General features: G+C 44.0%; 1 protein-coding gene across 21 annotated transcripts in view; it reads right to left on the minus strand.

Annotated features, from left to right (window-relative positions):
* Positions 1-521: 521 nt before the first annotated feature.
* The window catches only part of LOC118381966 (protocadherin alpha-C2-like), a 33,457-nt gene continuing 15,370 nt past the window's right edge, over positions 522-18,608 (minus strand). For 5 of the 21 annotated variants that reach the window (XM_052508576.1, XM_052508582.1, XM_052508588.1 and 2 more), the window contains one exon: positions 522-1,701. In XM_052508576.1, the coding sequence (XP_052364536.1) occupies positions 1,669-1,701 (33 nt within the window). In that variant the 3' untranslated portion in view covers positions 522-1,668. Of the gene's footprint in view, positions 1,702-3,154; positions 3,191-9,217; positions 12,136-12,755; positions 13,386-15,737; positions 18,545-18,608 lie in introns of those variants that run through there. The other 16 variants (XM_052508612.1, XM_052508627.1, XM_052508621.1 and 13 more) reach the window with 11 other exon arrangements.

Consider the following 18,608-nt stretch of genomic DNA (forward strand, 5'->3'; position numbering starts at 1 on the left):
TTCAATATCCACCTATGACTGTATGATACCCACCTATCACCTACCATCAATACGCCAAGAACTAACCAAGGAGATTCATAGTCTATCACTTAAAATGACTCGTTTCCGATGATAATTTTGATGTTCCTGCTTCTGTCTTCTGTCCCCCAGGTTAAAAAACAAAAAATAATAAATTCAAATGATCAGTTCGACTGTGAAGCTTTTCTCTGGTACAACTTGATAATGAGCAGCTACATCAAAAGTCGATTTGATTGTAGCAACAGAAGCGACATTAGCTAGCGTGTCAACCAACGAGCTGCAGTTGGAGCCTCAACTGGTCAGCCGCCCTAGTCTTAGGCTACTTAGGCCCCTAAACAACAGCTCTAGGATCGTCAGATACCCTACTAACCTTGTTGAACCATTAGAGCGCTGAAAGTGATCTGACCTTGTATCAGTGGTTAGGGGCATCTTTGATGTGCTAAGGATGAGTGGGCCCACCTCGGGAAAGGTAAAATAACCAGTAATTCACAGAGAAAAAGAGATAATTCATCATGGATGTAATGGTACCCATATATAACAAATCGCCATAGGATACAGTACAATACATAAAAAAGAATGACTACACATTGCACCACCGATAGATAATATAGGCTACACAAAGCACTAATTATAGACTTGCCTTGATCATAACTTAAAGCAGAGATAATAGTAGTTACTGTAGTACTGTAAATATTGGCATTTCATTTTGTTTAGCAGTCACATTTTGTACATAGTTTGAAAAATAAGAAATGAAAAGGAACGTAAAAGTGTGTTTTTTCTTCTCTCTCAAAGTTGCCGGGGATGTCACGTGCCTCACACTTAAATCAGTACACTTGTAACAAACTAAGCATCATGGCATTTCTAATTAACCCTCCCCTATTTCCTTGTTTGATAAATTGGATGACAAAAGTATTCTAAAGAGTGTCTCACTCACATGTAGCACAAGGTCTTTGTACACTACAGAAAACGACTAAATTACCTACTTCTACATCACATCACCTCACACAATACTAATTCCCTTTCAGTCCTATACTGTTATTAATCCTCTGTAGCTACTTAGCCATCTGACATATTTCTTTACACGTTTTTTTGTTTGCTTGATTATACATCTCCACACCTTTGCGCTGCCTGACCAAGAAGAAACACTGAAGTGGAAAGCCTAACATATTTTTCTGAGATGGGTTACTATCTTTGAAGACAACTCCACATCCCCATGTCCGTCTCTGTTAGTTCATAGTGGCTGTTTGGAACTCCTTTTGTATGTCCAGTGGTACCTCTACTTGTTCATTCTGTGTCTCTAGTGTCTTTTCTCTTGAAATACGAAGGGCCCACAGTGATGGGCCAGAGCCATGCAAGAATCATGCATGTTGAATGGACGCTAAAAGACTTGTGAAGTTGATTGGGGCTAGCGTGTGCTTAAAAAGAGATTGGGGCATGGCTAAGGGACAGGGGATTGGGGACGGGGTCACTATAGTGTCCTTTAGGTCCTTGGGGTACAGTTATTGTGGGGCCAAGGGGGTGCAGTTGGAGTATCACTGAGGGGCTGGGCGTTTAGGGGAGGGGGCTGAGTAGGGTAAGGATGGGGTTCCTTTCTTCAGTGGACTTGGATTCCTCCTGATGTCACTTCAGCGGACCAATGGGGATGGAGCCTTACGAGGAACTGCTGCCAGTGGTGGTCGACCCCTGCAAATGAGAGGAGAAAATTAGACAAAAGTGGGAGTCATCTGGGACATTCACAGCCTTATGATTGACCAAACTCTGACATGTCTCATGCAGCCGAGGTCTGTCAGTCAGACAGGGCATCAGGCAGAACGACAGAGTGGGACTTGTAGTGGTGGTGGTGGGGGTGGGTGGGTGGGTGGGTGGGAGGGGGGTGACTATTAATGAATACCATGCTCCAAGATTATATGAGGGAGAGAGAGTGGTTGCTAAGTAACTGGGCGATTAGTTTCCTTTCCCGTCCCTCTGCACGAAGAATTAGGTCATACGTCACATCCCAGTAAACAGGAATTCACAAGGGTCAAACGTGTTGTGAACTCATCAACAGTCAGTCAAACAATCAAACAATCAACCAATCACACCACAGTCCAATCCACCAAACAAACAGTCTGAGATGCAGTAGAGGATGTGCCTGATCTGCTTTAGTGATGGGACTGAAGGAGATGAACACGCATTAATATCCCATGCAGAGGACTGTGTCAAAGCTTATTAGCTGTATAGTTCTGTTCATGTAAAAAAAACAAATGTATGACAGCCTGGTTAGAGAGCTTCTGTGGTGGTTTCAGGGAGGGCCTGGCATGATTCTGTAAGATGCATCAGTCAAGGGAGTCCATAGTTGTGGGTGAGTGTAAGCAGGACATGTTTAAGTTTTTCATTCTTTTTGGGCTGTCATTCTGCGGCCCCAGGAACAGGTGCTGGGCTTAGGGCTCAGTGACTGGCTGCAGTCAGGTGTGACAGACAGGTGTGTGCCCGAAAAACCAAAAGGCGATTGCAGTAGAGAGGACATACCTTAATCGATCCCCCTCTTTAATCTGGATTACAACTAAAGCCGGTGCTTCTGTCAAATAGATCCCAGATTATTACTATCTGCAGCGTTATGATTATTACTCCGTCTCTGTCTGATGTCTACTGAGGTCAATCAATGCCATTTGTTTTGTTCCCTTGACAGGAAAGCGCCCAAAAGTCACTGTTCTGGCAGAGGAGAAAGACCCAATGTACTGTATAGTTAGGAAACTAGGTCGGTATGACCTAGACATCAGCATCATAACAGTAGCATTTCTAGAGCTTGAGACAGGCTCAAAAGGCCTTGAGGGTGAGAGTCTAATATGTGCAGCAGTGGTTTGTTTTGGGATGAGGCTCAGTTAAACAGGACAAAAGGTCGGTGCAGGCCAGACTCAATTAAGCCATGGGGAACAGGGCAGGAGGGACGGGGTATTGGTATCAACTTGGCCAAGTGACGTTTTTGTCATCAAAACCACAGCTCCTCCTCCAAGAGGAAGAAAACAACGACAGGAGAACAGGATTTACACTGAAAACAACAAAAGAATGACACAAAAAAACAACAAAAAAAACACATCATTTCTGTAAGGTCATTCAAAAAGGGGTTCCGGGGCGGGTGAGTGAGACTCCTGCGTACCTCCAGCTGCAGAGTGGACTTCCCTCACTTAGGGTACTTAAGAACAGGGAGAAAAGAAAGAAGCGTTTCAATGGTCAAGACATTGCAGAACAGAAGAAGAGGAACTCTTTCTGTATGCATGGTTATGGCCTATGGCTACAATCTCCCATTTTATGTCGTTTTAATCATTGCATTTCTACGAAAGAGATTATCTCATACGTCTGAGAAACAGTCTGCACTCTGAATAGTATAGCCCAAAACAGAAGATGCTTAAGATAAAACAGACAGCACAGCTTAGCAGGAAGAATTGCATGACAGTCTGAAAAGGGAAACATGAGTTAGTTAGGAAAATGACCGTTTTCAGCAATCCGTATGCACACAAACACCGTTCACCCTCACACACAAGACCACACACAATCACTTATTCTGTAAAACTTACCTTTCAACGAGAACTAACCTTGATCAAGGAAAACATTTGTTATACAGGGGCCTTGACTTTTTCCACATGTTGTTACGTTACAGCCTTATTCTAAAACGAATGCTCTAAGGTAACAAAATGTGGGAAAAGTCAAAGAGGTCTGAATACTTTCTGAAAACACTGTCCATTGTAATGAGTGTGCAAATGTATAATAGCAGGAGAACAGCTCTTGCAGAACACCTGGAAAGGCCATATGGCCACTGGTATAGAGCGAGAGGTGCTTAGCAGAACAAGCAACACTACAACCCTGACCCATCTCTTACTGCAGATCTCCTCCCTGCACTCCTTCTCTTACTGGGTGGTGTAAGAGGAGGAGAGATAACCTCTGCAGCATAGAGGGGGAGTGGCTGCACTGAAAAGCTGTACACAAAGCTAGGCCTTCAGCTTGACTGGGCTCACTGTGGGAGAGAGAAGGGTTTATTCGAATGCATTTACAGCTGCAGTTGACTATATTTGACGAAGGAAGTCAATAAGCATATCAAACATGAAATAAGAACCTATGATGTCAATGATGAGCGGATGCCTCTAGACTAATAATAGACTCCTCTAATGTTCCACTAATGTGAAAACATATCTGGTCTGTTTTGAAAGCTCGAGGGGTTTCTGTCTCCTCATATTCTAGTAGAACATACATAAATACAATTGCTTCTGGCACTGTCTAATCTTCACCACTGTGTAATCTTCATCACTGTGTAATCTTCATCACTGTGTTACTTCGAAAAAGGATGCAGTATACCGCTAAATGGCTGCAGTATGCAGGCACAGTCAGTGCAGTGGAATACAGGCCACATGCTACACACCACTCAACCTGTCAGACCAAATTAGAAGGCTTTTTTGTTCTCCACAGCAGGTGCTGCAGCTGTTTACTGAGATGCTAGAGGGAAGTGATATGAATGAATGAGAGGTGAACGGTTTCTAGAGAGAAAGGAACTAGGCCTGTCATACGGATTACCCTGCAACGCCAGAAGGTGACCTGTTTTTAGACTGGTAATGAGGTGGAAAGTGGAAATGTTACACCTGCTCCCTCTCTGCACCTGACACTTTCTAAATACTGTGTATCTGGTTAAACAGTATTGAATATGTTTCTGTGAATAGTTTCTGAGATTTAACTGTGTGACCTTCTTAATTTTAGGTAGTTTATGTGATGCCGAAAAGAAAACAAATTGTTACACTTTTCTGTTCAGTAATTTGCCAGGTTGCTGATATCAGACAATATCACATGAGATCCTCATGGCTTCTTCTCAGAAATAAACGTTTCACCAAAGTGTTATATCTATGTTATTTATGAGGCCATCTTGGCTTTTCACGGTGCCATCTTGGCTTTTCACGATGCCATCTTGGCTTTTCACGATGCCATCTTGGCTTTTCAGGATGCCATCTTGGCTTTTCAGGATGCCATCTTGGCTTTTCACGGTGCCATCTTGGCTTTTCACGATGCCATCTTGGCTTTTCAGGATGCCATCTTGGCTTTTCAGGATGCCATCTTGGTTTTTCACGATGCCATCTTGGCTTTTCACGGTGCCATCTTGGCTTTTCACGATGCCATCTTGGCTTTTCATGATGCCATCTTGGCTTTTCACGGTGCCATCTTGGCTTTTCATGATGCCATCTTGGTTATTCACGGTGCCATCTTGGCTTTTCATGATGCCATCTTGGTTATTCACGGTGCCATCTTGGTTTTACCTGCAGTTGCCTGTTGTTATGGAACAGTAATATGGTTTTAATGTACATTTGGTGATGCACGCTCTTCGGATATGTTACGGTAACTTCCAGACAGCTTCTCTGAGTCGATGTTGCTTCGCTTGTTCTGGAATTGGAACACCGCTTAAAGTATTATATTTTGAATGGCCATGCCAGTGAGTGAATTGAAATAGAGGAGTTAAGCAAGGCACGCTTCAAAATAGGTCAAGCTTTATTGGAATAGCATTGACATCATTTGGCTACAAAATATTGCATTGTTAACAAGCCACTTGTTGGTTCAGCCGTTCTGCTTGCGATGTCTACAAGGTGGCCCGCGTTGATAACTATTAGAATTGTATTGGACAATAAGGTATCATGTTTCACGCGATGAGAACCATCCCACAGGGAGCTTCCCGCAAAATATATGGGCTATGCTCTCTGAAACCACACCACATTGTTTCACTGTATCTCTTTGGGAACTATGATTAGATTATCACGGTCTGAATTGGCCTGGTTTCCCAAATTACTACTCCGTAATAGAGGTTATGAAAATGCCTTCATGAGGATGGCCAACCAAGCTGTCATTTGAATGTACCAGCACACAGCTCTAACTTCCGATGCCTCTCAGTAGTCTTAAAGGTCCAATGCAGACAGGTTTTTGTTTTATATCAAAACATTTCTGGGTAACAATTAAGTACCTTACTGTGATTGTTTTAAGTTAAAATGGTCAAAAAAAGAAACAAGAATTGCTTCTAAGCAAAGAGCAATTTCTCAAGCAAGAATTTTGCAATGACGGTCTGGGAGTGGTCTGAGTGGGGAACAGAAAACAGACAAAGAGCTGTTATTGGCAGAGAGGTTTGGAACTCTCATTCTTATTGGTCTATTAACTACAGTAATTTACCGCCTGGTGATTTCACCAGGCAGGACTAAAATCCATCCCACCAAAACAGGCTAAAACTTCAGGCGGTCTTTTCAAACAGCTCTTACACTACATTTCCACAATATACACACTATCTACCAAGAGTGTTTCCATCTATATTTTTCGTAGCTGTCTATTTACCACCAGAAACCGATGCTGGCACTAAGACCGCACTCAACGAGCTGTAAAAGGCCATTAGCAAACAAGAAAATGCTCATCCAAAAGCGGCGCTCCTAGTGGCCGGGGACTTTAATGCAGGAAAACTTAAATCTGTTTACCTCATGTCACATGTCCAACCAGAGGGGGAGAAAAAAATTCTAGAACACTTTTACTCCAGATACAGAGATGTGTACAAAAGCTCTGCCTCACCCTCCATTTGGCAAATCTGACGTTAATTATATCCTCCTGATTCCTGCTTACAAGCAAAAACTAAAGCAGGAAGTACCAGTGACTCGCTCAATACGGAAGTGGTCAAATGACGCGGATGCTAAGCTATAGGACTGTTTTGCTAGCACAGGCAGGAATATGTTCCGGGATTCATCCTATGGCATTGAGGAGTATACCACATCAATCACCAGCATCATCCATAGGTGCATCGATGATGTCGTCCCCACAGTGACTGTACGTACATATCCCAACCAGAAGCCATGGATTACAGGCAACATCCGGAATGAGCTAAAGGCTAGAGCTGCTGCTTTCAAGAAGCAGGACACTAATCCGGACGCTTATAAAAAAATCACGCTATGCAGGACCAAGATTGAATCCTACTACAAAGGCACTGACGCTTGTCGGATGTGGCAGGGCTTGCAAAGTATTACAGATTACAAAGGGAAACTCAGCCGCAAACTTCTGAGAGACACGAGCCTACCAGACAAGCTAAATGCCTTCTATGCTCGCTTCGAGGCAAGCAACACTGAAGTATGCATGAAAGCACCAGCTGTTCTGGACGACTGTGTGATCATCCTCTCCGTAGCCGATGTGAGTAAGACCTTTAAACAGGTCAACATTCATAAGGCCGCTGGGCCAGACGGATTACCAGGACGTGTACTCAGAGCATGCGCTGACCAACTGGCAAGTGTCTTCACTGACATTTTCAACCTCTCCCTGACCGAGTCTTTAATACCTACATGTTTCAAACAGACCACCATAGTCCCTGTGCCCAAGAACACCAAGGTAACCTGCCTAAATGACTACCGCCCCATAGCACTGGCAATTGTAGCCATGAAGTGCTTTGAAAGGCTGGTCATGGCTCACATCAACACCATCATCCCGGAAACCCTAGACCCACTCCAATTCACATACCGCGCCAACAGAGCCGCAGATGACGCAATCTCAATTTCACTCCACACTGCCCTTTCCCACCTGGACCAAAGGAGCACCTATGTGAGAATGCTGTTCATCGACTACAGTTCAGCATTCAACACATAGTGCCCACAAAGCTCATCACTAAGCTAAGGACCTTGGGATTAAACACCTCCCTCTGCAACTGGATCCTAGACTTCCTGATGCGCCGCCCCAGGTGGTAAGGGTAGGAAACAACACATCTGCCACGCTGATCCTCAACACAGGTACCCCTCAAGGGTGCGTGCTTAGTCCCCTCCTGTACTCCCAATCATGACTCCAACACCATCATTAAGTTTGCAGACGACAAGACAGTGGTAGGCTTGATCAGTGACAACTATGAGACAGTCTATAGGAAGGAGGTCAGACACCTGGCAGTGTGGTTCCAGGACAACAACCTCTCCCTCAATGTGAGCAAGGCCAAGGAGCTGATCGTGGACAACAGGAAAAGGAGGTCTTAGCACACCCCCATTCACATCGACAGGGCTGTAGTGGAGCAGGTCGAGAGCTTCAAGTTTCTTGTTGTCCACATCAACAACAAACAAACATGATCCAAATACACCAAGACAGTCGTGAAGAGGGCACGACAATACCTATTCCCCCTCAGAAGACTGAAAAGATTTGGCATGGGTCCCCAGATCCTCAAAGTTATAAAGCTGCACCTGGTATGGCAACTGCTCGGCATCTGACCTTAAGGCGCTACAGAGGGTAGTTAGTATGGCCCAGTACATCACTGAGGCCAAGCTTCCTGCCATCCAGGACCTCTATACTAGACGGTGTCAGAGGAAGGCCCAAAAAATGTGAAAAAAAGACTCCAGCCACCAAAGTCATCTGTTCTCTCTGCTACCGCACGGCAAGCAGTACCAGAGCGCCAAGTCACTTTACCCCTACCTACATGAACACATTACCTTAATTACCTCAACTAACATGTAACCCCGCACATTGACTCGGTACTGGTACCCTCTGTATATGTCCTTGTCTCATCGCGCACCAGCGACTCCTGTGGCGGGCCGGGTGCAGTGCGCGCTAACCAAGGTTGCCAGGTGCACGGTGTATCCTCCGACACATTGGTGCGGCTGGCTTCCGGGTTGGATGCGCGCTGTGTTAAGAAGCAGTGCGGCTGGTTGGGTTGTGTATCGGAGGACGCATGACTTTCAACCTTCGTCTCTCCCGAGCCCGTACGGGAGTTGTAGCGATGAGACAAGATAGTAGCTACTACAACAATTGGACACCACAAAATTGGGGAGAAAAAGGGGTAAAATTTTAAATTTTAAAAAATATTTAAATGTTTTTTAAAATCACACATGTACTTAGACTGCTGCTCGAGATGTGAATCAAGACCCTCTCTCCTAGTGATCCCATTGAACCACATGACCTCAAGTGTCTTGAACTGGCATTGTGATGCTCTTAGTCAAGGGGCAAGCTACTGACTGTATTTGAGGAGATGTTTAAGGTGAGTAAAGGCTGGTGTGCTATTTTCATCTGTTTGGGTCACAATTAGGCCTACGCATACCTCTGAAGAACACAACGTATAGAGACACATATAAATAGGATGATAACCCACAAAGATATTGAGACAGCTGCTCGAGGTCGTCCTCTGATTGTTGCTGGTTGATTTGATGTAAGCGTTTGTTTTCCTGGAAGCGGAGGTGTAGGTCATTCTTACCTGCAGAGTAGAGGCCGCTGAGTCGCTGGTCTCTGTCAGACCAGTGCTCCTTGGTAGACTGGACACGATGTATCTGGAACCTGCCTTTGGCACAGGCTGTCTGACTACCAGCTTTCCTTTCCTTGTCTCCGCTAGAAACAGACTGTACCAGTAGGCATCGTTGGAGACCAGGGTGGAATCTGCGATGGTTGAGTTTCTCTCGCTGATCACGCTGTTCCTACTGGGAGGGGCCGCTTTGCTGGGCATTGGTTTCTGACACTTCAGCACACAAGTGACCAATATGGTGATCAATAACAGGAAGGACACTGAGCCCAGGCCGATCACCAAATACAGGTTTAAATCAGAAAATATGTCATATTCTAGAGGCACTTCAGTCATGTCAGAGTAGGCTTTAACGGCAGTCTCCACTGTTGAGAGCTTTATGGTAACTGTAGCAGAGAGAGCAGGATCCCCGTTGTCCTTGGCGATGACAACCAGCCGTTGATGACGCGGATCTCTGTAACTGAACATTCTCATAGTACGTATCTCTCCGTTGTATTGATCCAGACTGAATAAGGTGGCGTCAGTAACCTGTAGAAACTGGTATGTAATCCGAGAGTTCTGGACCGAGTCCGTGTCTATGGCTATCACCTTGGAGACCAGGGATCCTTTATCGGTGGATCTGGGGATCTTCTCCTCCACCACGGAGCCGTGCGCGCGCCACGGAGACACTATGACCGGGGTGTTGTCGTTCTGGTCCACAATAACGATGTGAACAGTCACGTTACTGCTGAGCGGAGGAACACCAGAGTCTCTGGCCTCAATGTGGAAAAGGAACTCCTTCTCTATCTCATAGTCAAACGTCTTTAGTGCGTAAAGATTACCGTTCTCCGGATTGATGGAGAACAGCATGGACATGGAGGTGTTCACTATCTCCTTCTCTATGATGAAATAAACTAGATACTGGTTTTCATGGAGGTCTGGATCAAACGCAGTGAGGGAACTTAGCAAGGCCCCAGGTGCGTTATTCTCCATAACGGGTATAGTGTAGAACGACTGGGGGAACTGTGGAACATTGTCGTTAACATCTAGTAGTTCTAAAGTCATAGTTTCGTTGTCAGATAGCGGAGGGGAACCCCTGTCTGTTACCGTAAAAGTGATTTCATATTCTGGAACCTTCTCACGGTCCAGAGGTTGTGAAACTACTAATTCGTAATAGTTATCAGAAGACTCTCTTAGTGCAAAAGGCAATGTATCAGCAATACGAATATCAACTATCCCATTGTCACCTGAATCTTTATCGCTGACACTAACCACTGCTATCACACTGTCTACTGGAATATCCTCCTTGACAGGGCTTTGAAATGATTTAATTGATATCTCAGGGTGATTGTCATTCATATCTGTGACCAAAATAGTTAATTTACTCTGCCCTGTCAAGGAATTAGGCCCCTTATCAGTTGCTATAACTTCCATGTCATAAATCCTGAAATCTTCATAATTAATCATTTCTTTGACTCTGATTTCACCATTTTTGGTATTCAAACTAAACGTTTGTTGGGTTTTATCTGATGTATAAAGACTATATGAATAAACTATTTCCGAATTTGTTCCCTCATCTAAGTCTGTTGCATTCAATTTAACCACAAGGCTCCCAATTGGAGAGTTTTCCATCACATTAATGTTGTAGCTTTCTTTATCAAATTGAGGGGCGTTGTCATTCGTGTCTATAACGCGAACAATGATGTTGGCTGTACCGGAGCGCGTGGGGACTCCACCATCGACAGCGGTGAGTATTAGATTATGAACCGCCTGTTCCTCTCGGTTTAAAACCTTTTTAAGAATCAAATCAGCAAACTTTGACCCGTCTCTTCCGGTCTGAATCTCTATACTGAAATGCTCACTCTCGCTTAAGTGATACGTATTGATAGAGTTTGCACCAAAATCTGGGTCTACTGCATTGGTTAGAGAGAATCGTTCTCCTGCAGCGGTGGATTCAGATATATCCAGGTGCATGGTGTCCCGGCGAAATTGGGGAGAGTTGTCATTTATGTCCATTATTTCAACTTCAATATTAAATAGTCTAATTGGGTTTTCGATGGTAACATCCATTTTGAGGAAACAAGAGGATGTCTTAACGTTGCATAAGTATTCTCTGTCAATCTTCTCCGCTATTAGTAGCTCCCCTGTGTCTTTGTTTATCTCCAGATACCTCTTATTGGCGATAACATCCAACCGTATTTTACGTCGAGCCATGATTTTAGCATCCAAACCCAAATCAGCAGCTAAATTCGCAACAACGGAGCCTTCCTCGATCTCTTCGGGAATGGAATAGTGAGTAACCGCAGATGCCGTGTTCAAGAGGGCAGATAGAAGAAGAAAGACCGCGACATACCTTCTCCGGGGCTCTTCACTAATATGCACCTCCATTGTTGGGATGTGCCTCATACTGCACTGGTGGCGAATTTGTGTCAAGAAAATTAGATATGTAACCTTTTGAAAATATAGACAAAAACGACCTTCTCAAAAGCAGATAAATGTCAGCACCCGCGAGCAGTCCATACAGAATACGCATTGCCTTTATCGCTATGGTGAACTGTCATGGCTACCATTCCATCACAGAAGAATGCGTTTCATTGTCGAGCAGCGACCCTGTGCGCATTTTAGCAGCCCTTGCAACCTTGGATTTAATACATGTTTATTGCACACTTTTTGGTGATATTATTTATGCGACGAAAAAAATACGACACACAACAATATTGCTAGAATGTGAGGTAAAGAATACATGAGGAACATTGCTTTATTTAGGCCTATTATTGGGTAATTGTGATTCCTTCTGGTAACAATACCAGCCGTTGTGGATAGAAATATTAGTTATCTGTTCGAGGTGAATTGATTGGTCAATGGTAAACGAATGGGATGTGAAAGTATAACGGTTGTTGTTATTGTGAACACTTTCAAATGATGGTAGAACTTCAGCCAACGTGTTTATCAATTGTACGCATGGCAACTGCGTACTGTAGCGAACCCACACGTAAAGTTGTTGCACATTACGTTAAACCAGTAGAGTCCGAGTAGAGCAGGACCGCGGGACGAATTTGTCCAGTGGTTTTATTTGGCCCCCAAAATGTTCTGAGCATAAGACTGTAACAACATCAGGAAATCAGCTCGAAGAGATTTTAATTTAAGAAATATGTTACTAAGACTTCCCACGCCCAATAGAGAGACACGTGGTGGTATACAAATGTAGGTAAAGTTTGAAATTATTGTTTTAGTCAAACATTTTATCTGTTTGGGCTTCTTCTAGTCAAGTTGCAGTCCACAAATGATCTGCTATTATGTTCCGTTCCCACGACCATGCGCTCAATAACAAAATTGGTCCATGACTGAATCTAGTTGACGATCCCTGGGGTAGAGGCTCAAAGCAGCGACTCAGAGTAGAGGCTACTGGACACGATGTATCTGGAGCCCGACTTAAGAACAGGCTGTCTGACAAACAGCTTTCCTTTCCTCGTCTCCGTTAGAAACAGACTGTACCAGTGGGCATCGTATTTCTTACCTGCAGAGTAGAGGCCGCTGAGTCGCTGGTCTCTGTCAGGCCAGTGCTCCTTGGTAGACTGGACACGATGTATCTGGAACCCGCCTTTGGCACAGGCTGTCTGACTACCAGCTTTCCTTTCCTCGTCTCCGCTAGAAACAGACTGTACCAGTAGGCATCGTTGGAGACCAGGGTGGAATCCGCGATGGTTGAGTTCCTGTCACTGATCACGCTGTTCCTACTTGGAGGGGCCGCTTTGCTGGGCATTGGTTTCTGACACTTTAGCACACAGGTGACCAATATGGTGATCAATAACAGAAAGGACACCGAGCCCAGGCCGATCACCAAATACAGGTTTATATCTGAAAATATGTCATATTCTAGCGGCACTTCAGTCATGTCAGAGTAGGCTTTAACGGCAGTCTCCACTGTTGAGAGCTTTATGGTAACTGTAGCAGAGAGAGCAGGATCCCCGTTGTCCTTGGCGATGACAACCAGCCGTTGATGACGCGGATCTCTGTAACTGAACATTCTCATAGTACGTATCTCTCCGTTGTATTGGTCCAGACTGAATAGAGTAGCGTCAGTAACCTGTAGAAACTGGTATGTAATCCGAGAGTTCTGGACCGAGTCCGTGTCTATGGCTATCACCTTGGAGACCAGGGATCCTTTATCGGTGGATCTGGGGATCTTATCCTCCACCACGGAGCCGTGCGCGCGCCACGGAGACACTATGACCGGGGTATTGTCGTTCTGGTCCACAATAATGATGTGGACAGTCACGTTACTGCTGAGCGGAGGAACACCAGAGTCTCTGGCCTCAATGTGGAAAAGGAACTCCTTCTCTATCTCATAGTCAAACGTCTTTAGTGCGTAAAGATTACCGTTCTCCGGATTGATGGAGAACAGCATGGACATGGAGGTGTTCACTATCTCCTTCTCTATGATGAAATAAACTAGATACTGGTTTTCATGGAGGTCTGGATCAAACGCAGTGAGGGAACTTAGCAAGGCCCCAGGTGCGTTATTCTCCATAACGGGTATAGTGTAGAACAACTGGGGGAACTGTGGAACGTTGTCGTTAACGTCTAGTAGTTCTAAAGTCATAGTTTCGTTGTCAGATAGCGGAGGGGATCCCCTGTCTGTTACCGTAAAAGTGATTTCATATTCAGGGACCTTCTCACGATCCAGAGGTTGTGAAACTACTAATTCGTAATAGTTATCAGAAGACTCTCTTAGTGCAAATGGCAATTGATCAGCAATATGGAGGTCAACTATACCATTTTCACCTGAATCTTTATCGCTGACACTAACAATTGCTATCACAGTGTCTATGGCTACATTTTCCTTTATAGGACTTTGAAACGATTTTATGGACATTTCTGGGTGATTGTCATTCATATCTGTAACTAAAATAGTTAATTTACACTGACTTGACAAGGAATTGGGTCCCTTATCCATTGCTATGACTTCCATATCATAAATCCTGAAATCTTCATAATTAATCATTTCTTTGACTCTGATTTCACCACTATTAGAATTCAAACTGAAAATTGCTTGCGTTTTCTCTGATGTATAAAGGCTATATGAGTATATTATTTCCGAATTGGTTCCCTCATCTAAGTCAGTTGCATTCAATTCAATCACAAGGTTTCCAATTGGGGCGTTTTCCATCACATTGATGGTGTAGCTTTCTTTATCAAATTGAGGGGCGTTGTCATTCGTATCTAGAACGCGAACAATGATGTTGGCTGTGCCTGTGCGCGCGGGGACTCCGCCATCTACAGCGGTGAGTATTAGGTTATGGACCGCCTGCTCCTCTCGGTCTAAAGCATTTTTTAGAACCAAATCAGCAAACTTTGACCCGTCTCTCCCGGTTTGAATCTCTATACTAAAATGCTCTTCATCACTTAAGTGATACGACTTTACAGAGTTTGTACCGAAATCTGGGTCAACTGCATTGTTTAACGAGAATCGTTCACCTGCCGGGGTGGATTCTGATATATCCAGGTGCATGGTGTCCCTGCGAAAATGGGGCACGTTGTCATTTATGTCCATTATTTCCACTTCAATATTAAACATTCGTATTGGTTCTTCAATCGAAACATCCATTTTGAGGAAACAAGATGGATTTTTGCTGTTGCATAGGTATTCTCTGTCAATCTTCTCCGCGATGAATAGCTCTCCCGTCTCTTTGTTTATCTCCAGATACCTCTTATTGGCGATAACATCCAACCGTACTTTACGCTTAACTAAGGTTTTCGCATCAAGACCCAAATCAGCAGCCAAATTAGCAACAATAGAGCCTTCCTCCATTTCTTCGGGTATAGAATAGTGAGTAACCGCACATGCTATGTTCATGGCGGTAGAGAAAATAAGAAATACCGAGACGTACCTTCTCCAGTGCTGTGCACTGATGTGCGTCTCCATTGTTGTATTGCTTATCTTTGTGCGTAATGCACCACAACGAAAATATGAAGTTGTGCTGAATTTACGTCAAGAAAACGAGACGACCTTGTAACGTTTTGAAGATGGACAAAAATGATATCGAAGGAATCGAAATTCAGGACCGGAAAATGTCCACACACAATAGGCACTGCGTCTATCACTATGACGAACTGTCATGGCGACGATTACATCACAGAATAGTGCGTTTTATTGGTGAACAGTGACACTTTGCGCATTTTGCCAGCCTATGCAGCTCTGAAATTGCAAACGTTTAGGTTGTATTATTAGTGCGTTTAAACTTGAAGTATTCTGTGAGAGCAGTTGCAACGGGACAACAGTGACTTTTCAACTTGTGAATTGAATGATTTGGTTGCATATAAGTACATTGAATGTGGAGCTGGAACTGTTGATTGCCCAAAAAATTGCAATCAACACGTGGTCGAACTTGAGTAAACCTATTCATCAATTTTACGCACGATAATTGTGCACTGAAGAAAACAACTCTATCAAATGTATTGCTATTTAGATTAAATAATGGGTGTAGGTCATTCTTACCTGCAGTGTAGAGGCTGCTGAGTCACTGGTCTCTGTCAGGCCAGTGCTCCTTGGTAGACTGGAAACGATGTATCTGGAACCTGCCTTTGGCACAGGCTGTCTGACTACCAGCTTTCCTTTCCTCGTCTCCGCTAGAAACAGACTGTACCAGTAGGCATCGTTGGAGACCAGGGTGGAATCCGCGATGGTCGAGTTCCTCTCGCTGATCACGCTGTTCCTACTGGGAGGAGCCGCATTGCTGGGCTTTGGTTTCTGACACTTCAGCACACAGGTGACCAATATTGTGATCAATAACAGAAAGGACACAGAGCCCAGGCCGATCACCAAATACAGGTTTAAGTCTGAAAATATGTCATATTCTAGAGGCACTTCAGTCATGTCAGAGTAGGCTTTAACGGCAGTCTCCACTGTTGAGAGCTTTATGGTAACTGTAGCAGAGAGAGCAGGGTCCCCGTTGTCCTTGGCGATGACAACCAGCCGTTGATGACGCGGATCTCTGTAACTGAACATTCTCATAGTACGTATCTCTCCGTTGTATTGGTCCAGACTGAATAGAGTAGCGTCAGTAACCTGTAGAAACTGGTATGTAATCCGAGAGTTCTGGACGGAGTCCGTGTCTATGGCTATCACCTTGGAGACGAGGGATCCTTTATCGGTGGATCTGGGGATCTTCTCCTCCACCACGGAGCCGTGTGCGCGCCACGGAGACACTATGACCGGGGTATTGTCGTTCTGGTCCACAATAATGATGTGGACAGTCACGTTACTGCTGAGCGGAGGAACACCAGAGTCTCTGGCCTCAATGTGGAAAAGGAACTCCTTCTCTATCTCATAGTCAAACGTCTTTAGTGCGTAAAGATTACCGTTCTCCGGATTGATGGAGAACAGCATGGACATGGAGGTGTTCACTATCTCCTTCTCTATGATGAAATAAACTAGATACTGGTTTTCATGGAGGTCTGGATCAAACGCAGTGAGGGAATTTAGCAAGGCCCCAGGTGCATTATTCTCCATAATGGGTATAGTGTAGAACGACTGGGGGAACTGTGGAACGTTGTCGTTTACGTCTAGTAGTTCTAAAGTCATGGTTTCGTTGTCAGATAGTGGAGGGGAACCCCTGTCTGTTACGGTAAAAGTTATGTCATATTCTGGGACCTTCTCACGGTCCAGAGGTTGTGAAACTACCAGCTCATAATAGTTATCAGAAGACTCTCGAAGCGCAAAAGGTAATTGATCCGCAATGTGAATATTGACGATTCCATTTTCACCTGAATCTTTATCGCTGACACTAACAACTGCTATCACAGTGTCTATGGCTACATTTTCCTTTATAGGACTTTGAAACGATTTTATAGACATTTCTGGATGATTGTCATTCATATCTGTAACTAAAATGGTTAATTTACACTGACTTGACAAGGAATTGGGTCCTTTATCTGTTGCTATGACTTCCATGTCATAAATCCTGAAATCTTCATAATTGATCATTTCTTTTACCGTTATTTCTCCATTGTTAGCGTTTAAACTGAAAGTGCCTTGCGTTTTCTCCGATGTATACAAACTATATGAATACGTTATTTCCGAATTGGTGCCCTCATCTAAGTCTGTTGCATTCAATTGAACAACAAGACTTCCAATTGGAGAGTTTTCCATTATATCGATTTTGTACGTGTCTGTATTAAACTTAGGGGCGTTGTCATTTGTATCCAGAACCCGAACAATGATGTTGGCTGTTCCGGAGCGCGCGGGGACTCCGCCATCTACAGCGGTGAGTATTAGATTATGAACCGCCTGCTGCTCTCGGTCTAAAGCCTTTTTCAGTATCAAATCAGCAAATTTTGCTCCATCTCTACCAGTCTGTATTTCGATATTGAAATGTTCACTCTCACTTAGGTGGTAGGTTTTAACAGTGTTGCTACCAACGTCCGGGTCCACTGCATTGTTCAGAGAGAATCGCTCACCCACGGGAGTAGACTCTGATATATCCAAATCCATTGTGTCCCGTCGAAAATGTGGCGCGTTGTCGTTTATATCCATGATTTCTAATTCTATATTGAACATCCTTATTGGATTTTCAATTGTTGCATCCATTTTAAGAAAACATGATGTTGCTGTCTTAGTTGGACAAAGAGATTCCCTGTCCAACCTTTCGACGATATACAGCTCGCCAGTCTCTTTGTTAACGTCCAGATATTTTGTGTTGGCAATAACATCCAAGCGCATTTTGCGTTTACTGAGACTGTTCATGTTCAGCCCCAAATCAGAGGCCAGATTAGCAATAACGGAGCCTTCCTCCATTTCCTCGGGAACAGAATAGTGAGTAACCGCATACATCGTGTTCAGGGTGGCAGAGAAAAGAAGAAAGACCGAGACGTACCTTTTACAGGGCTGAACGATGCGATGTTCAGCCATCGTTTGACTGTTTTCCGCAATGCAACAAAATGGGACCTTTTTGAATATGAGAAGACGAGACGACGACAATTCCAGCGTTGTGATGCAATGCAATTTAAATGATCATTTGTCAAAGACGGATTCAGGACCAGGGAGCTGTTCACATGAAATTGCCTTACTGTCTTGCTAGCGACGAACTGTCATGGCGACTGTTACATCACAGAATAGTGGGTTTTATTGGTGAGCAGCGACGCTTTGCGCATTTTACCAGACCACCTTACAATTGGAAATATGTTCACCTTTCTGGTGAGACTAACTGCTGGATTAAGGAAATACATATGTCCAAATATGTTTTTTTATTTTTAAATATAACTTTTATCAATTATCTGTATATATTTGTGCCCTGGTTTTACGCACGGGACTACAGCAACTGTATATATAGCATAGCATTGAAGTATGTTATCATAAATTAAGAGTATA

Source organism: Oncorhynchus keta, chromosome 4, assembly GCF_023373465.1.
Source record: "Oncorhynchus keta strain PuntledgeMale-10-30-2019 chromosome 4, Oket_V2, whole genome shotgun sequence".
NCBI lineage: Eukaryota > Metazoa > Chordata > Actinopteri > Salmoniformes > Salmonidae > Oncorhynchus > Oncorhynchus keta.